We start from the raw sequence: 27,068 nt of genomic DNA on the forward strand, positions 1-27,068 counted from the left end.
CATATTGGCGTGAATTAAACGCAGGTTACGTTCCGGTTACATGGAGGTGGTTCAGTTGATGTCATCTCCATGGCAACCGAGCAGGCTGATGCAGACAATGAGACTTGCTTTAATGCCCTTCAGGAAGTGTTGTTGATGTGTACTTCCTGTCGTGTCCTGCAGGAGGTGCAACAAGACGAAGCGTGGGCGGAGGCAGAAGCAGCACCTCGGTCACTTCCCGTCGGGAACGTCCTCCAGGATGATGTAGCTGCTCCTCCTCCTCTTCTTTTTCTTTCTCTTCTCATGTTTTTATGAAATACAAGAAGTCTAAATATTTGGTACCACACAGACGGACTGCAGTTTTGATATCTCGACTTTTTGGTGCCTCTTTTTTTTTAACCCCCTATTTTTTAAAATAATTTTTCTTAAAGGGGCCTTATTTTGCAGATTTTCCGCCACGTTTGCTCTCTGGTTTCCTGTCTGGACGGGTTCGTCTCTCGGAGACGTCCGGTTGGGTTTGACACTGTGAAACACTGCGGATCCTCCGGCAGGAGACTCAAACGTTGTTTATCTGATTGTATGCTCGCTTTGGACCGTCCACACACAGATTGTCTCTCTTTGTTTGGACCCTGTGGGACGCAGGTTGAGTTAAAGGGATGTTTTTAACCTTCAGTCAGGATCAGGTCTGAAATAAAACCACTACTGAACACTTGATGTTGAATTTGAGACGCGCCGTCCACCTGAATTATTTCCAGTGTTTTCTTAGGATTCACTAAAATCTCATGTCTGGTTAAACAAAATGAAATGTAGCTGCTGAAATGGAATTGGGATTAAAATTCAGGTTTTAAAGGAGCAGTTCACCCAAAATCTTCATCCACAAAACGTTTCTTGAGCTTCACAGCAAAACAAAACTGATTCTGTGGCATTTGAATTTCAACATTAAGTGTTTATCATGATTTACCTTCAAAATGTGTCATACAACTACAGGTTTAGTTCATGTTTTTGTGCTGACCAGCTTTTCCTCCTCCTTGCTACTGTTTCTGTTTTTTTTTTTATGCCGTTTCCTGTGTGTTATAAAGGCCTTCATACTCCAGGGGGCGCTCTGTACTTGGGATCATCAGGGACCACTGAAGCCCTCTGGGTTATTGTGGTTGTTTTCTGTTTTTCGCTGCGTCTCACAGAGTCAAAATTAATCTTTCATGTAAACTTTTTCAGTTTTTTTTGTATTTGTCATGATGAGACGCACCTGAAAACCAAAATGCTGTTTTTTCTACTGCTTAAAAAATGAAAAGGTACAAGCTGACATGTACAGGATGTTGTTTGAATTATTTTATTGCTTTATTTTCAGATGACGCCATTCCGGAAATGGATTCCAATGTGGGTTTTTTGTGTGTTTTGACAAGCCGATAATTTAATGACTTTGTTTTTTTGGTCAGGTTTAATCTTTTTTTATATATATAATTTGTAACGATGGTACGAAGTGTCCCTGTTGGTCGTTTTATTGTGGTAGAACGAGTAGACTCAATAAGCTGGGAGGTTCCCTGAAGCGTCTGTTGGGACGCCTGTTGGGATCCGGCCTCATTTTACTGTAGATGTTGCGTACTGCATGAACCAATGAAGCTGTTGTTTAGACTGTGCTGTAGTCGAACTAGAATTAAATTATGATGTTCAGAACCAATGAGTCGTGGCTGTAATCTGTTCATGCGCCTTGCGTCTCCCTCACACTGACAGCTGATTGGATGGGAATCACGTGATCGTAACAACAGAATTAAAAAGACTGAATCCACTCACTCATTCAATGAAGTGCACTGCAGGACGGCCTCCCGTTAAACACTGTGATACTACAGGAAGTTCACCAGCCGAAGGGAGGAAGTCTGTAAACTTTGTCTTTATTTATTTAGGTACGTTTGAAAGCATTTGAATTTTACTTTTGAAAAAAATGCTGTTCAAAGCCTTTTATTTTTAATTGGTTAATGCACCCATTTTCTTCTATGGGTCCAGGTTGCATTTAGTTTGTCATCGGGATTTAATTGTATCGTTAGGAATTATTCTTGTACACTGAAAAAATGTGATATGATAATTATTCTCAGTCATGTTGTCCCAGCTGGTTTTCAAAGTGCGTTTTGACAGTACTGTTGAGAAACTGGTATTTAATTCTGTTCTATTAATGTATTAAACACGCCTGAACTTTTTGAAGTCCGTAGAAAACCTGTTTAACTATGCAGATAATAATTTTGGTAAGACCGATGGACTACAAACTTAAAATATATCATGAAGGTCAGAGATCTTTAACATACGATCATCTTTATCAAAAGAGTAAATACACAAACTGTACCTGATCCCTGAAGGCAGGTACACAGCACCTGGATGGGGTGGAGGTGCAGCAGCTGAGCGTTGAAGCTGTGAGATGCGATTCTTCAAATGGCCAGTAGACGGTGCTCCAGGGACACTCAACCGAAACACATGCTCAGCACTCGGTAAATAAATTCAGTGTTTCTGTTACTAGTCACAATATTGAAAATTGTTGCATTTAGATGATATTAGATGATCAAAGTGTGTTAAGGGCTGACTGAAAGGTGTTTCGGCCAATCACAGACAACTTTGACTTTACATGCAAACTGCCACCAACTGTACCCCTCCAGTCAAATTAAACTTTCACACCTCAGGCATATTAAGAAGACTCCACCCACCTTGAGGGAAGACAGAGTGAAAACCAAGCGCTCCTGGTGGCTGCTGAAGCATCCATGTACAAGGAGGTACAGTTAAATATAGCAGCGATGGCAGGATAATTATAGGCAGCAGCTGGTGGGGGGTTTTTAGGCTGTGGGGAGTCCCCTTATCACTCCACCTGACTCCATCCCTCCTTTCTCACCTCATCTCATTCCTAACACTCCATTTCGTCTCTGTTTTGATCATCAGCTGGCTGCCTTCCAGGGTGTAGGAAGTTTTCTGAACTTTCAAGGGCACTCTGGATACAACTCCTGAAAGATCCATTTATGAGAGGACGCTGCTTACGAAAGACAAACGAGTTTTTAGCAAAGGAATCCATGTTCAAGTTCACAGTGTCAACAGTTACATTCTGAAAACAATTAAAGTTCTTTGGTTTGGACCTTTCGACGCAAACCTTTTCTCAGCATCATTTTTCATGTCTCCAAATATAATCAAGATCTATTGTTCAGAAAAACAGCACAGATAAAATATTTAGTGTGCTAAAAGTCCTCAGGCTCAGATGTCGCTTGAGTCAGTGTCAGTTGAAGACTACACGTTTGATACTCAAGGATCTGAACTCCTCTCAGGTTCCACCCCGTTTGGTTTGGTTTAAGTAACTAACAAAGACAGCAGAAATGATGAGTGTCGGCATGACGAGTTCATTGAGGAAACCTAGCTGTTCATTTGGAGGCCTGGCAATGCCAAAAGAGTCTAAACCTGGAGGAAGGGATTAAGACAGAACAAGTGAAAAGGTGATGGCTGATGGAGGAATAGGTGGGAGGGGGTTTCCATTCCTTTTAATACACTCATCTCCCAAAGAGGTGCAGGGAGTCACTTTACCCTCACTGTATATTTAGCAGCAGAGAACACAAGCTGGGATCCATGTCGCTCTTTATCTACCTCACTCACTGACATACATTCCCATAAGATCTACTTTTATTTTCAAATTCTCTGATTGATTGAAGTTTGCAGATTTGCTCAATGTTTCCAAAAGCCCTCAGAAGTGTAACATGACCTCTTAATTCCGAATTGGAATAAGATAGACTTGGAATAAGCTTGAATATAGTTATTTTATACTCCATAAAATCCACCACCTTTCCACCAAAGAGAAAACACTAACGATTAAACAGTTTGCAGACATTCCCTCCATGTTTTACTATCTCTCTCTTTAGCCCCCACCCCCCCACCCGCTCCCAGCAGGGTGGAGTCTATCAGTTGATCTGTCCGGTTTCAGGGTCAACCTCCAGTTGTAGAGGGGTGATCCGGTACTCCTGTCCTCCTTTCTCCTTCTCCTTTCAGAGGAGGTTTCTCGCCCTCCTCCTCTTCTTTCTTTGGATACTCCAACGCCTCAACCCTCATCCTTGTCTCTTTTGTTGCTTTGATCGTTTCTTCAAAATTCCAAGTTTTTTTGTACCAACAGATCTTGCAGGAGCTCATTCTCTTCTTAGTCCACCCTTCTCTTCCTCATTCCTACTTCCCTTTTACATTTGGATCGCTGGGTTCTAAAAGTCAACTGACCAAGAAGGAAGGCAACTAACAGACAATTCAACAGCAGGTGAAAAAGTAAAGCAATAAGCAGTTATGACAGACAAACCAGGCATGCCGACGGGTGGCGGCGATGATGCAGGAAGCATCATGGCATTGCTGGAGCGCGTGGCGGGCCTCATGGACAGTGTCCAGACCACGCAGCAGCGCATGGAGGAGCGTCAGCTGGAGCTGGAAAACACGGTGAAGACCATCCAGGGCGATATTGTTAAGTTGACCAACGACCACGCCAACACCAGTTCCACTGTCGACCGTCTGCTGGAGAAGACACGCAAGGTCAGCCGCCACATCAAGGACGTCAGGGTGCGTGTGGAGAACCAGAACATCAGGGTGAAGAAGGTGGAGGCCACTCAGGGCGACCTCCTGGCTAAGAACAAGTTCAGGGTGGTCATTTATCAGGTAAGATGTTTGGCCCGTGGCTGCAGAGACAAATCTGTTCTGTTGTTTGGTATGTTTGGTGTTCATAAGTACTTTATGACCAGTGGACATGGAACTTTGGGTTCCAATCAACTGATTGCTAGAGTTCTTATACTGGGACAGTGGAGCATCAGGCTAACCTCGAGCTCCGTGAGCCTAACCCCAACACTGTAGAAAGAATTTTAAAAAGAAGGTTAAGCTTTTTGAACCCAATCTGAAAATAATTCGATATCAAGGGCAAATACCCAAAAGCAAAAATAACCCATCCAAAATGTAGTCTACCCAAACTGCCCAAAGTCTTGTGAGAGTAGAGGTTTTCTGACCAGATTTGACTGAACAGAATTTCCACTCTGTCTGCAACAAATGATTACTTTCTTTACTGATTAACTGACATGATTAATTGCTTAGTCCATAAAATTTCAAAACAAATTTCCCAGAGCCAAATATCTGCAGGTAAATTCATTTGTCCAACCAACAGTCCAAAACCTGAAGACTTTTCATTTACTGTAGTAAGTGACAAAGAAAGGCAGCAAATCCCAACATTTAAGAAGCTGGAACAAGCAAATGTTTGACTAATGATTACTGATTAATTGACTTCTGTTAGAGCTCTAATTTGGACCCAGCCCAACTCCTGTCCCTGGATGGGTCTCAGGTACAAAGAACCATGCAGACCCATGAGGTCCTTTAACAAAGTGCATTCAGGTTCTAAGTGTCACCTTTAGCTGTACTAAGGAGCCAAAGGAAAGGTGGTACCGGGTCTGGCATCTGGCTTACTATACCACTTAAAAACAACATCACAACTAATTATAATTATCAGCTCCTGATGGTCTCTTTCAACAGTAAACAAACTGAATGGTGGAGCCAGACCATGTTTGACAGATGAGCATGAAGGTGGGTGTAGATGGTTTACAGAGTCTACATCCAGTTTGAGATTGTGCTGCATGATGCTTTCAAAGGACTGAGGAAAACAAACACTGATATAAGAAATCACTTTTTTCTGTCTAGAAACATGAAGTTCTTTTCAGATTCAGATTTCACATTTCAGTTTGTCTCTACGCACTTCAGATCCAGAATGTTTCTCTGCCTCATTCTTGTAATTTGAACAAACTGCATTAGCTGATGAATGTCTCAGTTTGTTCTTGTGTGTTGAAATAGCATCAGTAGACACACCAGGCTTTACTTCTCTGGCCTCCGCAGTCAGCAGCTGCCAGCGCGATGACGACCTGGTTATTTTAGCCATGGATAAACGTCAGTATACTGAAAGGTTACGCCACAGATCTGCAGCTCATAGAGAGGACTTTCACTCAGAAATAAGAACCTGTGAATGATTATTTGGCTGTTGTACTTCAGAAAATGACCTTGGACTCTGCAGAGGAATAGCTCTGTGGGGTGTGGTTACTGTGATCCAGACTCTGTAATGTACGGTCAATGTCAGGTTGCAGTGAGGCCACGTGTTGATCAAGCCTCAGACACAGCCTGTGATTGGCTGGCTGTCAGGCTGCATCGTGCACACGAATGCAGCGTTCACATCATATCGGATGGAAATCAGAGATGGGAAAGATTTTCACGTTTATGTCTTGCTTGTCACATTGTGGTTAAGATTAGGGGAAGAGGTGGTCAGAGTTAATCACACTACGAATGTTAATAGCAGGTGTGATGATCCAACATGGACGCAATACTGAGGATGCTGTGCTGTCTGGCAAAGTGAGAACTGTGATGGACTGGATATGAATGACAACACACTTATCTTAACAAATATTTGATTACTACAGCAAACAAAATTAAGTGTGGATGCCTTAATAATGAATGTAGCACCACTTCGAAAAAGTCTTTAATATCCCGACTCGTTATGGCCCTTCAAAATCTGCAGTGAAGTCATGAAATAAAGATTTTCGGGACATTAAGAAGCTTACAAATACATCTTACTTAGCCCTCATTGAAGCAAGTTGAGGGTTCAGCTTAGCAGAGCTGCTGTGTGGTGTCTATACCGTAAGTGACTGTGCCAGCTGAGCACCGACAGACCAGGTTATTCTGAGACTGAACCTCCACCGTCTCCTAATATAGCTGCCGGCTCTCTCACTCTTCCTCTCTCTCTGTGGATTAGCTAACAACGATCTGCTGGACGGGTTTTAAATCACGTCGTTAGCTTCTAACAGACTGCGCTTGCTGTTTGATTTGTTCTGACGAATTTCAGTCGGGCCGATTTAGGAAAACCTCTGCTGTGGGGGTTCAGCACATATCAGTGATGTCATGGGGTCAGATGGGCTCATGACCTTTGACCCCCATCACCACTCATCCCTGCCCATCTTTTAACAGAGCAGAAATCCTTCAAGCTGAAATCTTAAACTGGCAGTGGTTGGTTGCACAACGTAAAAGCCTGTGAAATAATGACTCAAACTGGTTCCCTACAAACCTCACATCACTCTGCACTTCTGTCTGCCACCAGCCCAATCACCGGTGCTGTTATTTTATTCTATTTTTATGTGCAAATTACACCTACCACATACAAATGGGTTAATTAGCTTTAGAGGAGCTGGTGGATGTATTTTTAAACTTTGCTTACTTTTAGTTTGTTTGCGGACTCTGCTTCCTGTTGTGTAGCTCTGTTATATGATCAGGTGTCATGTAGCACCTATGATGCAGGTAATCAAAGATCCTGATGATGCCATTAACATGCTGCAGATTGGTCTGCTAACAAGCGTGAAGGCTCCCTCAGCTGTCAGCATTCAGAACTGAGCCAGAAAATGTCAAATTCCTCACATGACAGGACAGGAAACAACTGCCAAACTCCTGAACAACATCAGCTATGGCTGTCTTTACTTCTTCCTTGGCTTCTTCTAGCTTTTTGTGTTGCAGAGATCTGGGTCACTTTGCAGCTTCAGCCTTTTTTTGCTCCATTTCATGCTTGGTGTAACCTGATATTTCAGTAGCAGACGGAACATGACGTGGCCTGAGGCTGAAAGCGATCCAGCTTTGCTCTGTTTGCTGCTTGCTGATATGTTTAGCTTTCCGCAGCCGAGCGCTGAGCTGCAGAAACAGGTGCTGTAGTTTATTTATGGGTCCAGGATCAAGGCCTGCATGCTATCAGCCAAAGTCTACGTGACACACTTTAACTAGAGACAATTTAAACCTGACATCAACTATTAAACGTTGTCCATCTGAATAACTAGAAGCACTATACAGTTAAAGATACGGTTACAACACAGTTTTCATATGTAATGTTGAGTTTTTCGGACATTCACTCATGATTTTCCTCCTGGCTCTGTGTTCTGCTTCTCCAGGGTGACCAGGAAGTGAAGGCCATCACACCCGGCAATGAGCCAGCAGAACCCAGCGGCAGCACCAGTGCTAGAGCTGAGGTGGAACCGGACAAATTTGAGCTTCCTCCAGAGTCGGACGAGGAGTACATGGTGGTGGAGGAGGCAGACTCCTCAGCAGCCACCCGCATGAAGAAGACCGGCCTGACGCGTATTGAGAGCTTCAAAGCCACCTTCTCCAAGGAGAACATGAGCAAGACCCGCGACAACCTGGGTACCAAGGTCAACAAGCTGGGTGAGCGCATTGTGACAGCTGAGAGGCGTGAGAAGATCCGCCAGTCCGGCGAGAGGCTGAAGCAGTCGGGCGAGAGGCTGAAAGAGACCATCACCAAGAGCGTCCCGGCCAAGCTCAACCTGAAAAAGGAGAGGACTGTGGCGGAGGGCCAGGAAGGAGCCGAGGGCTCCGCGGAGGGAGCAGTTCCAGTACCTCCTCCCAAAGGCCGCAAGGGCAGTCCAGACGCCGCCAAGGCAGGTGCTGATGAGGGCAAGGCAGAGGAGTCTGAGGTGCCAATGTATGACATGAAACAGCTATCGTAGACGGCGACAAGATCTGGGCCGTTTTGTTTTGGACCACTGAGACCACACACAGCAAGCAAAAGAAGTTTTTAAGGTCACTGCTACCGAGCAGAACTGGAAGAGTGCAAATAATGAAGATGGACATTTGTTTGACCGTTAATGAAGGAAGTGAGCAGAGGACAGTCAGATCCAGTCTGACCATCAAGACACCAACCAGATGGATTCCTGATCGCTGAGGTTATTTCATACGCAGTTACGTGTGTTCTGGACATTCATTACCAAACAAGCTAAAATATTTAAGATTTTTGTTCTGCATTCAATAAACACTGATTTTGGGAAAATAAATGAGCAAAATGTTCAGAACTTCTCTGCAAAACATTTCCCACCATCACGCCACTGCTGTTCACTTGTTTTTGCATGTCGATGAGATTGAAATGTTGGATGATGTAACGGGGTGACGGTATGTTTGATTCTGTAAAATGCTGAAGAGAGATAAAGAGTTTTGCACTCATTACAGCTGAAATAATTAAATTGTTAAAAACTGTGTCACTGGGGCTCGAGTTGAATAAACCAGAATCAACGGTGGGTTGAAGAACAAGCAGGACGAGAGGCTGTTTGTCCCTGTCGAAGCCAAGTCCACATGTCTGGACTGGTATTAATATATTGATCCAAGAGAACGGGAGCCTGACCCCGACCCAGTCGGATACAGAACATAATTTGGATTTGTTCCGATTCAGATCCTGGGTCCAGGCTGACAGAATTCTGATAATAATGTGGTCTAATAAATAAGACCACAGGGATGTTTCAGAAATTCTTTACCCTCCCACCACATAACTTAAATACAGAATCATGGTTTAAAAGCCAAAATTAGTAATTAACTGATTAACTGAATTCATTAAGCAATGGATTAATTATGTATTAGTGTGTTATTGTTGTTTCAGTGAGAGTTTGCAGGTTTAATGGGCATTCATTCAGTAATTGAGAAAAATGTACCATGAAGGTCAGAATTCCAGATTATTTTTAAGGAAATTCTCTTTTGTGGAAACTGAAAAACTTCTAAGTAGTTTAATTTGGTGTCTTAAACCACCAGCCAGTGGGCTGAGAGATAATTTCAGAAGGTCTCTTTGGAAACGATTTCTTAATTATTCCCTTACTCTATTCTGAATTCTGTGCACTGATTTAATTACTGAGCAAAGCCGCAAATTAGAGCTTCAGAACTGGTGACTTCGTTTTCATCTTGCAAACATGTTAGCAACAAGTTAGCAGCTAACTCACAGAAGAAGACAGTGATTGCAGACTGGGTCGAGGTCTGAAAGCTCCTTAGCCTCCGAGCAGATCAACCACCACATAACAGAGAATCAGAGTTTCACAGTTCAATTTTAACCCAAACCATCATCATTGAAAATAATTTAAACAGCTTTTCAAAAAGGAAAATAAGTCAACTACCAGTAAATCTGAAAGCTAGTTAATAATTGGGACACAGACCCTGGCCTGGCATTAAATCCCTCGCCTACATGGACTCTCTTTATACCACATGGCCTGCCTTCCTGAAGACTTTCTGTCAGACGGCTCTCTATAAAAACGTAGAACTATATAGACAAAAGTATCCAGACACCCCTCTCTGTGGGTCTGTTTGTCAGGGTTTGTCCTCGGCCCCTGACTTCCAGTGAAGGGAAATCTTTATGCTTCAGCATACCAAGACATTTTGGACAATGCTATGCTTCCAACTTTGTGGCAACAGTTTGTTGAAGGCCCTTTTCTATTCCAGCATGACTGTGCCCCAGTGCACAAAGCAAAGCTCCATAAAGACATGGTTGGATGAGTTTGGTGTGGAAGAACTTGACTGGCCCACACAGAGCCCTGACCTCAACCCCATCCAACACCTTTGGGATGAACTGGAACGGAGATTGTGAGCCAGGCCTTTTGGTCCAACATCAGTGTGTGACCTCACAAATGCTCTACTGCATGAATGGACACAAATTCCCACAGAAACACTCCAACATGTTGTGGAAAGCCTTCACAGAAGAGTGGAAGCTGTTAGAGCTGCAAAGCTGTCTGTGTGTTTACAATGAGACGTCATTAAAGTCCCTGTTGGTGTGATGGGCAGCTGTCCCAATACTTTTGACTGTATAATGTACATCACGTTGTGGTATGTCAAATCAGACAGCAGCTGCTGTACTGTCAGAGTAGCAGCAGTGAATTTTACCTGCCTTGTGTTTTAATCAAGAGTGAAAGTCTACTGGCAGAATGATGAATAAGAGCCAATCACAGAAAAGTGGGAGTGGCCAAGCTGTCTTAGCAAATCAATAGTAGGATGCTGCTGTTCTGTGCGTGTTGATGTTGTGATGAGGTTCCACGATGAGGTTTTCACCTGACGGCACAGCCGCTGGTGTTCATGCTGATGTTGTGACATTTTTACCGTGTTGGTGTTTTTAGCATTTTGTTAGTGAGTGACTGCATGGCTGCCCGACATTAAAGCAGTTTGTCATGGTGAGAAAATAAAAGTTGAATTGTTTCTGTAACCAAAGTGAAGTCTTCAGTAATTACGGTGAAACCAGGACTTTTTTTTATTTCCTCAAAGTCATAAGAGAAACTGTTACACCAACCTGTGAAGATATGATAGAAGACATTCACGTTAAAGAAACAGTAACAAAGGTGTGTGAATGTGAAGGTTTCCACACTGGATTCCCCTGAATATCAGGTGGGTTTCTTCTCCTTCGGGGAGTTTTATCCATTTTGGTTCCCTGTCGAGACATCTGAGGGGACACCTGGATCATCTTCTTCAAAATGAACTTCAACAAACAGCCAAACATCACTGATTCACTTCACAAGCCGAGTCTGACTCTGAGACATCCCTATCGCTCCACACGGCTCAGAGACTTGAAATCAAATGTGACTTGGGTCTTTAATGCGATTGAACTCATCAAGTTTATTTTTAGAAGGTAAAATGTAAATTTAAAAACTGAAGTTACATTAAGTTTGAAGAGTTTATCATCAGCCTCCCTAAAAGGCGGAAGACAATCTGTGCAGAGCAGAACATTTTGTCCAACGGTCACGTTCTCCTCCAGAAAATTCGCAGTTTAAAACCTTTTTAAGTTTGTTTTGCAGATTTAGGGGAGTTTCTGTGTTTTAGTTTTTAGTGTTTTTACAGTGTAAAATGACGTCAAGACTCCAGTGATGAACAGTGCTGGACTGTAAGGAAAGGAAAGGAAAGTGACATATCTTGTCATTGGAGGGAACTCACTCCAACGAAATTTGTTCTCTGCATTTAACCCACCCAAGTGACGTGCACACACACACACAGCAAACCCGGGGCAGTGGGCGACCGCGTGCAGCGCCCGGGGAGCAAAAAATAAAAATAAAAAAAGACTTAAGACCCGAAAACAAGAAGATTAACACAACGACACTCAAAACCCAAAACTGTCGTCTTCTTCTTCTTCACTACTGCTTTGCTTGATTTCTTACAGAAGAAACCATCTAAAAACTGATCGAGGATTTGGGTCGTGATGTGTAGGTAGTTAAACTGAAACGATAAAGTTTGGTGTGAGGATCACTTGCAGTCGCAGAGCAGCGCGGCGCCTCGAAGCGTCCAGTGGTCCGCCGGTTGGACGCTCCTCAGCTGCAGGGAGAAGATAAAGTTCAGGTCGGTCCGACGAGGCTTCTTGTAGACCGGACACGAGTACAGACTGACCGCCCCTCCCCCACCAGGGTGCCGCTTGCCGTCAGCCATGTTGGCTGAGCTGACGGCGTAGACGTGGACGACAGGGAGGGGCGTGAAGAGGACCTGAGACGAGGTGGGAGTTTTACATTATTTATTTTACTGGTTATTTTATTACTTTGTAATTTTTTCTTTTTAGCTTTTCTTTAAGCTTTATGTAAATTCATTTTTTACATTATAGTTTTTATTTTATTTCATAATTTTTACACAAATTATGTTCATAATTTTAGTATTTTCTTTTATTTTTAAAAAATATTTTACCTCTAAGTTATATTGAATTAGTTCATCATTTACTGTTAAAATCAGACTGACTAACCTTGGGTGGGGCCTCAGTGAGTTTGGCACCACGCCGGTCCCATCCCGCCCCGTCCAGGAAGAGGCCGTAGATGTAGACTCCGCCCACATCCTCTGGGGGCGGAGCTGACACGTCCTCCCTCATCATCTTGGTGACGTCGTTGCTAAGGGTGACGGTATCCAAAGCCCAGCCCCTGGACAGGTTGGAGCGCGTCGTCTCCTGGCGCATGGCGGTCAGAAAACCCTTCGAGAAAAACACACGAAAAGTCGACTGGATGAGCCTGAAGTCACATGTTTTTAGCTCTCGGTTTTCTTATGAACCAACCTGCGGGTTGAAAAAGCCGGTGAGCCAGAACTGGTTGGGTCGACCGGTGCTGATCCAGACGCTGAGCTGCTGGTTCCTCTCCAGCAGCTCGCTGAACCAGAAGCCGAGCGTTGCAGACGGCCAGCTGAGCCGCAGCCACAGGCGAGGAATACGAGCATCGAACATGCAGTCGAGAGCATCACGCAGGTCCTCCGACATGATGATGGTGCCTGCAGTGACGCAGGTGATGCCAGATAAACTGTGAGTATAAACTGTGTGTGTGTGTGTGTGTGTGTGTGTGTGTGTGTTTGAGAGAGAGAGAGAGACTGACCATCGATGGCCAGTTTGAGGTCAGTGAGCGTGCTCCGTACGCTGCTGATGACTCGCTGCATGCGGTCCACTTCCTGTCGCAGGAAGATGTTCATCGGCTGAAGTGGGCCCATCTTCTGCAGTTGACCTTTGACCTTCAAGGTAAAACTGATCGATGAGTTGATTCACTGATTTATTATATGTTCAGTTGATAATGATAATCGATTCATTTCTTTTTTAATTGAATTTTTGTTTGTCAGTGTGTGTCATGTTGGTCCACTTCGGGCTCACTCGACTTGAACTCATTGGGATCTGAACACACACCTCATGTGGCACGTAGTCAGGTGGGAGCTTCTCCAGCATCTCACTGGCTAGTCTCTGTACGCTGGCCTCCCGGGTCTCCCCAGCCCCGCCCCCGCTGTCCTTGGGCTGGATGCTGATGATGGTGCTGAGCGTCTCATTGGCCAGGTTGGTCTGGTAGGTGATGTCAGCATTAGGGTGGAGCCCAAACACCTGCAAACAGGTAGACAAAGGTTTAACAGTCAGATCCAGGTGTGGACATCTATTCCACCTGCTTTTCTGCAGCTCTGACCTCAGGTGAGTCGACCAGTGGCAGGGCATCGATGTGCTGCAGGATCTCCTGCACCGTCTTGGCCTTGCCCGGGATGCTGTAGCCTTTGTAGAAGCAGAACCTGTCGATGAAAGTGCTCTCACTGAACCAGACACGAGTGAAGGTGTTGAGGAGACGTTTGTCCAAGTCGTCCGTCACCCGGCCGCCGTACTGGACCTCACCTGGGTAACACATGAAGAAGGAGACTCAGGTAGAAACTTCGCTTTTTGTTCTTGATTTCCTGCCTGTTTGTCTCTTGTTGTCCTGTATTTTTTGTCTTTTTGTTTAGCGTCTTGTCCTGTCTTGTGTCCCGTTGTGTCTTATCCTGTGGTGTACGTTGATCAGGTCTGGTTCTGGAGTTTCTTATTCAGTTGAATAAAGAGCAGAGTGGATCTAAAGAAGACTGACCCAGCATGTAGCGCAGACAGCTCCAGTTGACCCCTCTCTTTGAGTCCAGCTCATCCAGGTGGTTCTGCACAAACTGCATGCTGGAGGTAAAATCTGCCTGGTTGAACTCATAAGGGATGTTCCAGCCAAGAGGACCAAACTTACGACGCTCCTGATGGGACGCGAGAAAAGGAAGAAAGAGGATTAAATAATGAGAAAGTAATCTTTCCTAAGTCAAGTCAAGTCAAGTCAACTTTATTTGTACAGCCCATTTTTACAAGCAGTTTGTCTCAAAGGGCTTAACATAACATCAGCAACATCCTCTGCCCTTCGACCCTCACATCGACTAAGGAAAAACTCCCAGAAAAACCTTTAACAGGAAAAAATGGAAGAAACCTCAGGGTGAGCAACAGAGGAGGGATCCCTCACCCAGGACGGGCAGACGTGCAATGGATGTTGTACAGGCAGGAAAGCAATTTGCAACATGAGAAATGACATTACTAAAAAGATAAGCAAAACAAAATCTCAACTGTTTAGTTTCACTTTTTGCTACCACCTCAATATGATTTTAACATTTCACAAGTTATAGGAAATTTATAGTATTGAAAATTATAAAGAACTGCTGTAACATTCATGTATTCTTTTTTTATGTGATGTTGAGAATCACTATCCTAATCCCATTAACTAGCTGTGAACAAGCAGAGCTGGTCGGACTGGTCTGGTGAAAAGGTTGTGAGCATGGTGGTTTCCTGCATGTGAACACACCTGCACGGTGGTGTGCAGGAAGGCCACAGCGTACAGCAGAGGTTTCCACTGTGGCAGGTTGCTGATCTCTAACTGGTCCTGAGTAACACCACTGAAAGTCCTCTTCAGACCAGCTTTCATCCCTGATGAAGACAGATGAACTTATGAAGGTGTGGATTCATTCAGTCAATACATAAACTAAAGAAGGAGCAGCGGGATGGGAAGGTGTTCACTGAACCAGTTAAACAAAGGATTTTCTTACCAAGAGGAGGTTCATTGGTGAACTTGATGGAGGACTGAAGGAAGGTGATGGGGAATCTGCACGCGCATACACACACACACACACACACACACACACACAGTGAAATCATAAATATCCAGTCTGAACTTTGCTGATGACAACAGATAAATCATCAGTAAGTTATTTGTTCTGGTGTAATTCATATTGCAGCCACTAGAGGACAGTGGCATCCTCTCGCATTACCTGGGGTGCACATCAGTTGTCAGCCACACCCGGAACTCTTTGTGCACACTCTCTGGTGTCGTCATGGTGACCGTCTCCAGCAGCTCATCCAGGAAGTCCAGTCCCAGGTGGCAGTTCTGGAGGAGGAGCCAACCGCCATCCGCCATGCTATTGGCCAATAGCCTACGAGCATGAACCTCTTGGCCCTGCCCCATGGAAATGGGACGGCACGGCGCCCCCTGCAGGCAGAGAACAGGACTCTGGTTCATCTGCGAACGCTCATCCATCAGTTTTTATATCCAAGGCTCATAGATAGCTTTTCGCCATCTTTTCATCCACGAGCTTTCTTTCATTTCCTCCACCCACATATTTATTTCCACATCACTCTTTGTTTGCCCATTCATTCACCTTGTTCTTGGCCAGTCTCTCTATGTTCTCAGTCGGGTCAGAGCCCATTGACAGCAGACAGACCATCGGTGTCTTGTTGTCACTCTCTGCTAACATGGCGTCCAGGTCCAGGACCAAACCTTCAGCATACTGCTGACCCAGAGACTCTGAGATGTAGTGCCGTGCCTGGTCAGCACACACAGACACACACTACATCATGAACTGATACAACATCAGCTACACGCTAAAAGCTCTGACTGTTAACTTAATGACATGACATCACAAACATCTGACTCATGCAAATCAGTATAAACTGAGTATTTGTGTGGTCTGAAGTTTGTCCTGCTGTCCTTTATGTCCTGAGTCAGACCTGAGCGGTGGTTCGGTCGGGACACCAGCTCCGGATGAGCAGAAGCTTCCGGAAGGTGTCGAGCTTTTCCTCGTACCCATCAGGTAGCGTGGCATCCTCTGGTGCTGGGTGGTCAAACCAGTTCCGCCAGACACGCTCATTCTGGGCCACCTGTGAGGAACCATAACTTCTGTCAGTCTGTGTGTTCAAGGCTTACTTGCTCTAAAGTCCCTGCATTTGGGTTCTACCTGGACCAGGATCTGGGTGAATGGCAGCAGGCTGGACAGCTGCACCAGGTTGAGCCAGGTCTGATCCAGGATCCAGCGCCTTGGTTTGGATTCTACAGAGTTCAGATCCAGAGAGGCTCCACCTTCACACACAACAGCGTTTATGGTCAGAATACTTTAGTAATAGAAGAAAATGGCAGAAAGAGTAGTAGGAGGAGAAGGAGGAGGAGGACGAGGAAGAGGATGGACATGTGACCTTTGATGAAGGTGAGCACCTCTTGGTGCGAGATGTTTCTGGCCTGCAGGTCAATCTTCAGAGCCAACAGCAGAGTGAACAGCAGTTTGTGTTCCTCATATAGACTTCTGGCTGTGTAACAGTACACCTGAGGGAGGGACAAGCAGGTATCCACTTACACCTGTAGTATGCCCAATCAAAGTGTAGTCTTATAGGCTCGCATTGCTGCAGTGAGCGCAAACTGGACATTACACCTTCTGATTCTAAGGTAAGGAGCTCAGAATCACAACAATTAAATCACTTTTATTGATGGTCAACTTAACGGTCACATGACTGGTTTGGATTAAACCCCTGTTTTGAGCAGCACCTGGTAGGTGAGGAAGCTGATGATGTTGCTGATACGTTTGGAGGTGAGCTGCGACTTGGCAGAGTGTTGCATGGACGAGTCAAAGAGCCCCAGGAACTGCCGCAAAGACGTTTGGTACATGACATTGACAAGTGACATCTCCACAATCAGGAAGTAGAGAATACTCCCCCTGGTGGCCACGGGCCGGTACTCCTCCCTGGCCTGGTTGATCTTCACCTCGGTCTCTGCTGCCACCGATAACTTCTCACTCACCTGCAAGACAAGACAACAAGTTTGTTTTGCTCATCTCTAGTCCCTCAGTTGCTGTTTCCAAACACCTTCAGTTAAACGACAGAGGAAAGACCGGACACGCAGACTGAGAGCTGTACCTCCTGAGCTGTGGTCTTGGTGACCCTGAGAACCTCGATCAGAGACTCGTCCTCCACTAAGGAGCCCTGTGTGCTGGTCAGCCTGAACAGCAGACTGTCTTCCAGCTCCTGCATCTTCCTCTTGTTGGATGTCACCTCCTCTAAGAGCTTTACTCGCTCTGCCTCCAGCTCCTGGTGGGACCGGTGAGTTCAAATTCAAGTAGATGTTTAAGGTTTAGGATTTGGGTAAATAGTTTATTATTGTGACGGTGTGGTCACCTGTTTCTCCAGCAGGATGACCCGTCCCAGCAGCTGATCCTCCAGGCCTCGCAGGGTGACCGTGAAGTCGACCACGGCTGTCCTGGCACTGACCTCGGGGCTGTATGCTGGGTTGGCCAGCTTGGTGGTGATGTAGAGTGTGAAGCCCTTCATCACATCCACCTCCTTATCTCCTACCTTCACCTGCAGGAGGAGGAGCAGCAGAAGAAAATCTGATCAACAAACTGAAGATATCGTTTGTATACAAATATTATTGATTTGTTTTTTTTTGTCCGATATTGTCAATTCATATAAATGATGAGAACAATGATGAGAAAGAAAAATCACATATGTTCTACTTTGTAAGTTGATCCAGATTTGATGTAGTTTTTGTCCAGTATGTTGTCCAGGACAGGGTCCAGTTCTTCCCCGACATCCTCCAGCAGCAGGGGGCGCCCTAAAGACAGACTGTCCTCCAGGTGGGAACGGAAATATTTATGGTTCAGAGACGTCACCTGGGACACAAAGGAAGACAACACAGTCAGTCAGTAAAGCACTCAGATTTATTTTGACTTCCAATGTCTTTGGGCTGCTTATACTCCTCACCAACAGGGGGCCTCATCCTCACCTGCAGCTGTTGGTCTCTCTCTCTGTTCTGGATCCAGGTCTTGCCCTGGCCCTGGGGGTCTATCAGCAGCGGGTAGCGGGAAGCCTTCGTTACCACAATGCCGTTCTGAATAGACAGGTCGTCGCTGGGTAAACCCTGCAGGTTCCACTCGCTCACTGTGGCGTTGTCCACCAGCAGGCCAGTCACATTCAGGTCCTGCAGGACAGATTCATATGACTTCCTCACGGCAGGTCTGCACTTTTCACTTCTACAATATCTTGTGAAATGTTAAAGGCTTACGGGACTGAAGGGGATGAGTTTCTCCTCCATCTCTTTTTTCCACAGCTCCAGCAGCAGGCTGCGGTACTCCTGGTTAAAGGGACCAGCGTAGGACAGGAAGCCTGCAGACAGAAGGACGTCCCCAACCAGGTGTTTGATCTGAGTCTGGAACCCAGCGCTGCTTTCGGTCCAACGAACCTGCATCACAACAAGACCAGCAGAGGGAGGGAGGAGGGATGATGGTTGGATGCATGGATGGATGGATGGATGGATGGGGGAAAGATGGGTAAAATGCTGACCTTCTCTCCTCCCAGCCCGTCGATCAGAGCCGTAGCGTTGGCCATTTTGCGGCGGCAGGCCTGGGCGTCGTCCTCCAGGTCCTGCTTCTCCTTCATGGCAGCGTCATAAAGAGCCTGATGTTCAGATCACTTAGTTAGTCACATTTAATTACTTAATTAAAATAACAGGATAACACTACGATGAAGAGATAACAAAGACGAAGTTGAAATGTCAAAAAATCTGAAGCAGGACATATAGAAGTGTGTTACCTGCACAGCGTCCAACTCTCTTTGTTTAGCGTCCAGCTGTTCCTGAGCTTTAGCGAGTTCAGTCTGAGCGACCACCAGACGAGCTTCCTGCAGGGCCAGGTTAGCCTGCAGGCACACACCACCTAATTAATCCCAGTTACCATCTTGTCTTGCATGTAGCCTCAGTAAACACTGGACTCCTCTGCATTTGTACCTTCAGGGGCAGCACCTCCTTGTTGATGGCGAAGAAGTCAGCCATGGCCTGAGTCCAGGAGCAAAGTCCTGCCACATTACCGCAGATCCTCTTGGCTGACTCCAGGTTGTAATCGTCCATCTTCAGGTAGGGGATGAGCAGCTCTACCACCTCCTCTGTGATGGAATCCTGCAGCACAAACACACAGGAGATCTCCTCAGGCAGAGCCCTGCATAGCATATATACGCCAAATAAACTAAAGTATCCAGATAGACCTCTTTATGGAGCCCGGGGAAGGCCCCCTCCATCCCAGTGCACAAAGTAAGTCCATAAAGACATGAGTCTGGTGCAGAAGAACCCGCCTGGCCCACACAGAGTCCTGACCCCAACCCCATCCAACACCTCTACTAACCTATTTGGCCTCAGTCACAACAACAGATTTGTGTCCACCACAGTACTGAAATAAGTGACTGGTTTCATTCTTTTCAGAGTGCGAGACCTTGCTGAAGTTGAGCAGCATACTGAGGAAGGCAGAGTTCTGCATCAGTTTCAAGGCCTCAGGCCACGACGGTCGAGGACAGGGGTGTTCGGGATCAGTCGACACCGTGTCAATCTGAGAAAAACAAGAAAACGAAAAGCATCAGATGAAAAAACGAACAATGGGAAAGTGTTGCCCCAGCATCTCTGTGAATATCTCAGTGACCTTCCTCTGGAAGAGCAACAGCACAGCATCCATGATCCTCATGATGAGGTGAGGAGGCTTCTGCAGCTTCCTGACTGTGGCAATGTCTGCTGGTTTAATGGTCTGCGCACACACACAAATCAATCACACAACAATGACTTGGGTTAGCTTGTCATCAGCAGTGATTCAGGGTAAATCTCTCACTGACCATGAACATATCTTCACTTAATGCACTTCAAACGCCCCCAGCTGGTAGAACAAGAGTTCAGCAGATTCCCTTTTCTAAAAACAGAGTTAACATGTGTGTGTGTGTGTGTGTGTGTGTGTGTGAGAGAGAGAGAGAGAGAGAGAGAGAGACCTGTAATGCAGCTTCAGCAGCTTGTAGCGCTGGTTTTGCAGCTTCCAGTTTGGACTCTGCTGCTGCTTTATCAGCTTCGATCTCATCAACGATGAGCTGAGCTTTATCCTTCACCTTCTGCACCTGCTGCTTCACCTAAAGAGGCAAAAATTCAAAGTTTTTTGTATTTTCTGGCAACTAGGGGGCACTCCATTCTACAACTCTTCACACAGGGACTCTGCCAACCTTTTCAGCTGCCTGAGCTTTTGCTGTGACCTCCTGCAGGACTTCATCTGCCCTCTGGGAGGCGACAGCGAGCTCCTGTTCCTTCACCACCAGCTCCTCAGAGAGCTGAGACACCGACTGCTCTGCCTCCATCAGTTTACACAGACCTGCAGCAGTAACAACAGACTGAACACCTCCTGCTCCTGTTTACCTGCAGTGAATCATGGGAAATCACACTGTCCAAAGACTTACCCGTCCTCATGCGCTCGGCCAGCGTGCCAACATAAGAGATCTTCTCAGCGTAGATGATCTTGTAGCTGTTGATGAAGGACAGGTAGGATTTGGGCGTCACGAATGTTTGACGGCGGAAACGTTCAAAGTACTCCGCACATTTCTCAGCCACCAGGTCCTGCAGGCACAGGGGTCATGTGATCAGTCGGTGAAACATCAACTGATCACTAACCCTGATCACATGGTGAGCACTACCTGAAAGGTTCCCATAGTAACCACCACACTCTGCTTCACATCCTCCGAGCAGCAGAGGTCCCGGTACTGAGACAGGAAATGATGCGATACGGCCACCAGAGCATCCCGAGGCCAGCGCTGGAACCAGTCGACGGTGCAGCCTGATATCAGGCCTGGGAACTGTTGAGGTCAAAGGTCAGGGTTCAATCCTGCTACATGTACTATTACTAAAGAACAAAGTGTTGGTTCAGCTCACCTTTAAGGCACGAGTCCGAAACTTTTCCCCAACAGGTGAGAAGCAGAGCACGACGTGGAGGTTACTCCGCACTCGGGACAGGAAGAAGTCGTAGAGGTTCTCTGAGGTCGGAGGTCTGCGAGGGTGCTGTCGCTTCATGACAGGAATCAGATCCTGAGTAATGTCATCCAGCTCGTCACGAGCAAACAGGTTTGAGACTTCACCGCTCGCCAAGACGTTGTTCATGTATTCTGTTTGAAAAAAAAAACAAAAAAGAATGAAATCAATCAGTGAAACTAACATTTGTGAGCAATTTACTGATCACATCGTTAAAATACTCTGATATCCCGGATAAACAGACACTCGTTTACCCAGAAAGGCTTCCTCTTTAATGTCGTTGTCAGTGAAGAGGAAGGTGACTCCTTTTCCCTGCTGGCCAGCGATACGATACAGAGCCTTCAGGTCCTCCAGCAGGTTACTGCTGCTGTACGACCTGCAGGACGGACAAACACAAACACACACTGGATGTTTGTGCCAGTTGTTGCCTTCATTGGGATCAATAACTGCCTCCAGTGAAGCTGCTGTACTTCTGACATCTCATTCACAGTCATGCTGGAATAGAAAAGGGCCTTCAACAAACTGTTGCCACAAAGTTGGAAGCATAGCATTGTCCAAAATGTCTTGGTGAGCTGAAGCATTAAGATTTTCAATAAAATCAATAATGCGGAGGCATGTGTCAAACCTGGTCAGTGTGATCTGGAAGGTCTGGTATCCTGCGATGAACGACGCCAACCTCGTCAGACTCTGCTTCCCTGACCCCCCGACTCCAACCAACAGGGCGTTTCCCTGCGGCGTACGCAGGATCCGTGAGATACGCATCAGGTGGGTCATCGCGTCCTGCCATTGGACCGAATAAAGATGATGTTACTTTTTGTGGGAAAAGGTGAGAACATCTTGGATGAACATCCAACATGGCTGCTGTACTTCAGTCATTACCTTGAAGAAGACCAGGTCCATGGCTCCGCCCCTCGCCGCCTCATTGTACTGCTGCTGGCAAACGGTCAGACGCTCTGCCAGGGCATCCAGTGACGGGATTGGTTCATACACCTGTCAATCATGTCATTGTACAAGCGTGAGGAGGACAAAATCTACTTTATTTAAACAAATAAAAAATGAAAATAAGAATGTAACACGTCTCCTCCTAGTTGAGGACCTTCGGAGCCTCCAGCTCAGCATCTTCAGGTTCATCCCCTGTTGCCTCCGGAGCATCTCGCAGGAAGTCCACAAAGCAACTGTCCCACTGGGCATGCTCAGTCAGAGCTTTCCCATTATCCTCCACTGTGATCTGAGAGAGAGAGAGGAGCATAAGACAGTCTGTGATGCTGATGGACATTTTCCCTTGTTTGAGAGGCGGAAAACATGGCTGCACCAGCCTCTCTGGGTCAAAATGGTTCTGACCACACCCACCTGTGATGTGGTGCAGTACTGTGGTACATCATGACATCACTGCTGCATCATGTTGTCACATGATCAGATTGGGAGCAGCTGACATAAGGAGCTGCTTGACACAGGAAACATCTCACCTGCTCCTGCTTTCACTTTCTGGACTTCAATGCTTTGTGTTAAATCTGATGCTTTCTGATGTGCTCTCTTTTAATTCAAATGGTTGAAGCATAGCCGACCCTGACGGATAAGCGGTATAGAAAATGGATGGATGGATGGTTGAAGCATAGCATTGTCCAAAATGTCTTGGTATGATGAAGCATTAAGATTTCCCTTCACTCGCTTCAGAGGTTGGAGAAGCGGCTTGTGATCAGAGGGTCACCGGTTCGATTCCCCCACCGGACAAGCAGGAAAAATTTGGGTGTGGTGGAGTGATTAATGTGAAAAAATGCTCCCCCCCCTTCATTAGCCGGCTGATGTGCCCTTGAGCAAGGCACTTAACCCCCCAATATGCTCCCCGGGCGCTTGATGCTGCCCACTGCTCCTGTGTGTGTTTCACTGCATGTAATTTGCCGGGTGTTGCATGTGTGTGTTCAACTAAGGATGGGAAGTTAAATTCAGCATGTGTATGTAAAAATATATATACTGCTAATAAAAAGTTGATTCTTCTTCTAAAAAAAACAGCCCCACACCACACCTGGAGTGAGTAATAAAGAGATATGTCCCAATACTTTTGTCCATAGAGTGTATATCAAGAATACAAATACACACACACACACACACACACACCCACCCTCTCCATGATGCGGCTGAAGGTTTGTCTGTCGCTGCTGTCGATGAATCGGTCGGCAATCACTCTGCAGCATTCGTGATGGAAGAGAGCAGAGAGGAGCTCAGGTGTCTGACACACCTCAGACTTCACCGTCAGGATCCCCTGGTACAACACAACCACTAATTAACAGTGATTAACAACACACCAATCAGCCAGACAACACACACTGACTTCATGTCTCTGAAACCAGAAATACAAAATACAGCAATCACAAAACAGTCAAAAGTATTGGCAACATTAAAACGAATTTTTTTAAATGAATCTTTCCACAAAGAGAAACACAATAAAGATGCTTTTCTCATTCATTCAGTGAAATAACAACACAACAATACACTGTAAAAATACACGCTTACACACATGTGAACAGAAACCAATGCTGTGATTTCTACCTGCCAGATTCTGCTGAGGTCCCTCAGGTTGAAGATGTAGTGAAACTTCGCTGGAGACGGTAACATCTGAGGATCGCAGAGGAACAAAACTTTCATTGCGTTTGATTGGAAATCAAAAACAGGGATTTCAAATTGTGATGTAAAATCACACTCAAATCAAAGTCAATTCTAAAAACGCAACAAAACAAATCATAAAATTACAATCAAATTTCATCTACGGGAAGCTGCCTGTATTCCACGAATACATGGAAAAGTAAGATTATTTTACCTTTGCCTTCACAGCCTGCCACAGCCGTCTGGTGGTGGGTACGAGGGCAGCGGCGAGGTCGCAGACCCCGGCAGGGAAGCCTCTCTCAGGACAGAAGTAACCCTGAGCCACAGTGCCAAAGATCTTATCGATGGAGGAGTTGGAGGGCAGGGTGCAGTTAAAGATGGAGAACTGCCTCTTCAGACGCTGAGGGATGTCGTTCCGACCGCCACCCGGGTGGATCATGGCCGCCACCAGCTGTCAAAGGTTATTGAACTCTTTGTTCGTTCATTCAGAGTGAAGGGCAGACTTCCTGCTCTGATGTTTATGAATCAGTTTGACTGACAAGCAGAGAGCCGCCTCTCAGACAGGACAAAAAAGTCTTAAACCCAATCTAAAATCTGTGCTCCGACACCAGAGAGGATCTTTGAACACACCTGAACATCCACCACGGTGATGAACTCTCCCGGACGATCCAAACTGTAGAAACCTCCCTGCTCCATCAGCTGACGCACAATCTCATTGGTGATCTGCGGGAGACGGGGGCGGAGACAAAGATATCAAGTCTGACCGGTCACGTGGTGGTGGTGTCAGGTGGAGGTGTGAGTAATAAAACATACTGACACAGACGTAGAAAAATCACACTGGCTATTTGTGTGAATCCGAGAGGAGAGAGTAAATAAAGATTGGCTTGAAAAAATTAATTTTTAAAAATGTTTAAAAAGTGCAGACTGTAAGATGTGGCCAGTATTTCAGTTTAAAATACTGAAACAACAAATAACATTATTGACCTTCTGGATTCAGTTTCTCTCTTGAAGAAAACTAAGATGAGCTTAACTGCCTCATTAACACACATCATTCAAACGAGACATAAACAAAACAACACACCACAACAGTAGGATTTTATTTCTACCAAACCAGAGGTGATTGTGCAAAGACAAATTCTAAATTAACCAGTAAGCACTGAAGACATTCCGGCTCTACACGGCTTTTTTGTGCAAAGATTTCTTTGTTATTAATTAATAATTATATTAATTGATAACTTTGCTATTAATAAAAAATTGAAAGAAAGAAAAAGAGAAACAAAAAGGAAATGAAGGAGGAGTTGAAGTTGAGCCATCAGAGAGTCTGAAGCCAACCTGGTCTCCCCATTCGTTGATGACAGGCATGTTGATGTCGTCTATGAAGACGGTCATCCGGCGGCCGGCTGGTGGCCCGTAGGTGGTGCCCATTCGTTTATCAATGTAGCTCTCGATGGTTCTCTGGAACATGTTGGGCAGCGTGGCTGAGGAGAAGTTCATCGTCTTACTGAGGTAGAGCTCCGGGTCAAGCTTACTGGTGTAGCCCTGCAGGGGGGACAGAGAAAAACAAGGACCACCAGCTGAGGATAAAACCAAATCGCGTGTTAACCTTTCTGTAATGGCTGCTAGATGCTGCACAAAAACGGACTGCATTGAAGTGAAAGTGAAACCTCTCGATCCTTTCTCTGAATGTGTCTCACTTTAATCATGACGGTCTTGGCGGTTCCCTGCTCTCCAATCAACAACACAGCCTTCCTCTGCTTCATGATGGTCTGCATCAGGAAGTCCGTCCTCACATTGTCCACGTTGGGAACCAGGATGGACGAGTAGTCTGGGATGTGGTCTCTGGGGTAGACGTACTCTGGGACCTGCACCAGGACAATGAGAAACACAGAAGGTCCCCATAAGTCTTGACTTTGGATTTCATATCAAAGCATCATTGTGTCAATGTGTCTGCAGGGGGAAGAGACGGTTCAGTGTCCACAGACCTTGTTGGACCAGTGCTCCCACTGTCCCTGCTCATTGACGGTGAACTCAAAAATTGTCTGGTCGTCCTGGGCGTGTGGCAGGTCCAGAGACGAGCTGTGGCTCTTAAAAGACAAATGGCAAACAGGATTCATTAGAGCCCCCCAGGTCAGAAGTTTTTCGGAAATATCCTCTGTGGATCACGAACATCCACAGAAAACTGCATGGTGGTCACGAGTATGGGTGGAGATATCTCAACCTCCACATGACTGCACGAAGAAAAGAGTGCCACCAACGGAACAGACACCACAGAGGATTCACACACACCTTTATGAAGGCCTCCATCTTGGCCCTGTCGTCCAGCTCCAGCAGCGCTCCGAGAGACCACATCACGGCAAACACAAACAGTCGACCCACGTCAACATGGCAACCCTGTTTCTCCTCAGCTGCTGGCAGCAAACCCTGAACATACAAATATAAAACACACTCTGACACTACGACCCCACAAACATCAGGAGTGCTGAAGAAAAAGGAAATGACATTCATGGAGCAACTTGTAAAACCAGGCAACTCTAACAGCACAGGGAGCAGCACATCACCACAGAGACCACCATAGCTATGGCTACCACCAGCTCAGGTAGCAGTAGAGCTAATCACTGTAGCTGCCTGGACTGAACCTGGATCACGACCTCCTGTGACAGGGGACGTCCCCGCGGGTATTGGGCTAAACTGAAGGGGCAAAAGATGAACTTTCTGTCATCAAAACCTAAACATCTGAAGTCCCACTCAATGAAATGTCATTTCTTTCTTCTTGAAGCACAAATTGCAACATTTCAATGTTTATCATCACTCTTTTCTGAATTCACCACTGAACAGGTAGTCAGCGCAACAACATACCTGCAGCAGGTCAATAGTCTGTCTGATGTACATACACTCCAACACCTGCATCCTGGGAGACACAGCAGTACAGACAAAGTCCAGCAAGTCCTGTGGGAGCAACAGAAAAGCACATCAGAACCACCTCTTTTATTTTATTTTCTTTCACTGACAGAGCATTCAGTCTAAACATGGTGATGAGTCTTCACGTCCTCACCTGGTAGCAGCAGTTGAAACAGAGTTTCAGGGCGTCAGCCTGCTGTTCAGGTAGTGTCTGTAACCAGGCCTGCAGGATCGGGCTCCAGCCGAGTACCGAGGAGCTCATAAACACCATCCCGTTCCTGGACACCGTGGCTGGGGAGGCGTTGTCGATGTTGTGAGGCTCAAAGACAATCTGGAGGCAGAACACAAAGACATGGGTTCACTTCAGATCTTCTATATGATCTAGTTTTTAACTCATTGAATCTCCTCTGGCTGAGGATC

At 45.9% G+C, this 27,068-nt stretch overlaps 3 protein-coding genes across 4 annotated transcripts in view; 2 read left to right on the forward strand and 1 right to left on the reverse strand.

The window, feature by feature from the left end:
- The window catches only part of LOC124049863 (tomoregulin-1-like), an 8,592-nt gene extending 7,752 nt beyond the window's left edge, over positions 1-840 (forward strand). Inside the window, exons 10-11 of one of the 2 annotated variants that reach the window (XM_046371959.1) lie at positions 163-243; positions 427-840. In XM_046371959.1, the coding sequence (XP_046227915.1) occupies positions 163-243; positions 427-508 (163 nt within the window). In that variant the 3' untranslated portion in view covers positions 509-840. Of the gene's footprint in view, positions 1-162 lie in introns of both variants that reach the window. The other variant, XM_046371960.1, reaches the window with a different exon arrangement.
- A 3,108-nt stretch (positions 841-3,948) lies between these two features.
- cavin4b (caveolae associated protein 4b) lies at positions 3,949-9,029 on the forward strand. The gene is made up of 2 exons (XM_046372031.1): positions 3,949-4,632; positions 7,932-9,029. The coding sequence occupies exons 1-2, from the start codon at positions 4,270-4,272 to the stop codon at positions 8,502-8,504; spliced, it is 936 nt and encodes a 311-aa protein (XP_046227987.1). The 5' UTR covers positions 3,949-4,269; the 3' UTR covers positions 8,505-9,029.
- A 2,807-nt stretch (positions 9,030-11,836) lies between these two features.
- The window catches only part of dnah5l (dynein, axonemal, heavy chain 5 like), a 35,473-nt gene continuing 20,241 nt past the window's right edge, over positions 11,837-27,068 (reverse strand). The window contains exons 55-98 of the mRNA XM_046370599.1: positions 26,803-26,979; positions 26,607-26,696; positions 26,037-26,171; positions 25,733-25,834; positions 25,445-25,612; positions 25,083-25,289; positions 24,381-24,473; positions 23,965-24,201; positions 23,697-23,762; positions 23,269-23,409; positions 22,246-22,377; positions 22,029-22,139; positions 21,775-21,929; positions 21,404-21,525; positions 21,054-21,283; positions 20,819-20,977; positions 20,585-20,741; positions 20,354-20,499; positions 20,129-20,263; positions 19,792-19,893; positions 19,588-19,701; positions 19,110-19,277; positions 18,917-19,021; positions 18,668-18,781; positions 18,390-18,566; positions 18,111-18,305; positions 17,842-17,997; positions 17,504-17,686; positions 17,246-17,416; positions 16,878-17,129; positions 16,532-16,658; positions 16,297-16,418; positions 16,070-16,219; positions 15,721-15,885; positions 15,334-15,551; positions 15,112-15,167; positions 14,871-14,992; positions 14,127-14,277; positions 13,701-13,900; positions 13,433-13,621; positions 13,131-13,263; positions 12,821-13,029; positions 12,518-12,739; positions 11,837-12,267 (exon numbers count right to left, since the gene is read on the reverse strand). Of these exons, the coding sequence (XP_046226555.1) occupies positions 12,034-12,267; positions 12,518-12,739; positions 12,821-13,029; positions 13,131-13,263; positions 13,433-13,621; positions 13,701-13,900; positions 14,127-14,277; positions 14,871-14,992; positions 15,112-15,167; positions 15,334-15,551; positions 15,721-15,885; positions 16,070-16,219; positions 16,297-16,418; positions 16,532-16,658; positions 16,878-17,129; positions 17,246-17,416; positions 17,504-17,686; positions 17,842-17,997; positions 18,111-18,305; positions 18,390-18,566; positions 18,668-18,781; positions 18,917-19,021; positions 19,110-19,277; positions 19,588-19,701; positions 19,792-19,893; positions 20,129-20,263; positions 20,354-20,499; positions 20,585-20,741; positions 20,819-20,977; positions 21,054-21,283; positions 21,404-21,525; positions 21,775-21,929; positions 22,029-22,139; positions 22,246-22,377; positions 23,269-23,409; positions 23,697-23,762; positions 23,965-24,201; positions 24,381-24,473; positions 25,083-25,289; positions 25,445-25,612; positions 25,733-25,834; positions 26,037-26,171; positions 26,607-26,696; positions 26,803-26,979 (6,798 nt within the window). The 3' untranslated portion in view covers positions 11,837-12,033. The remainder of the gene's footprint in view (positions 12,268-12,517; positions 12,740-12,820; positions 13,030-13,130; positions 13,264-13,432; positions 13,622-13,700; positions 13,901-14,126; positions 14,278-14,870; positions 14,993-15,111; positions 15,168-15,333; positions 15,552-15,720; positions 15,886-16,069; positions 16,220-16,296; positions 16,419-16,531; positions 16,659-16,877; positions 17,130-17,245; positions 17,417-17,503; positions 17,687-17,841; positions 17,998-18,110; positions 18,306-18,389; positions 18,567-18,667; positions 18,782-18,916; positions 19,022-19,109; positions 19,278-19,587; positions 19,702-19,791; positions 19,894-20,128; positions 20,264-20,353; positions 20,500-20,584; positions 20,742-20,818; positions 20,978-21,053; positions 21,284-21,403; positions 21,526-21,774; positions 21,930-22,028; positions 22,140-22,245; positions 22,378-23,268; positions 23,410-23,696; positions 23,763-23,964; positions 24,202-24,380; positions 24,474-25,082; positions 25,290-25,444; positions 25,613-25,732; positions 25,835-26,036; positions 26,172-26,606; positions 26,697-26,802; positions 26,980-27,068) is intronic.

Source organism: Scatophagus argus, chromosome 18 (genome assembly GCF_020382885.2).
Source record: "Scatophagus argus isolate fScaArg1 chromosome 18, fScaArg1.pri, whole genome shotgun sequence".
In the NCBI taxonomy this organism is placed as follows: Eukaryota; Metazoa; Chordata; class Actinopteri; family Scatophagidae; genus Scatophagus; species Scatophagus argus.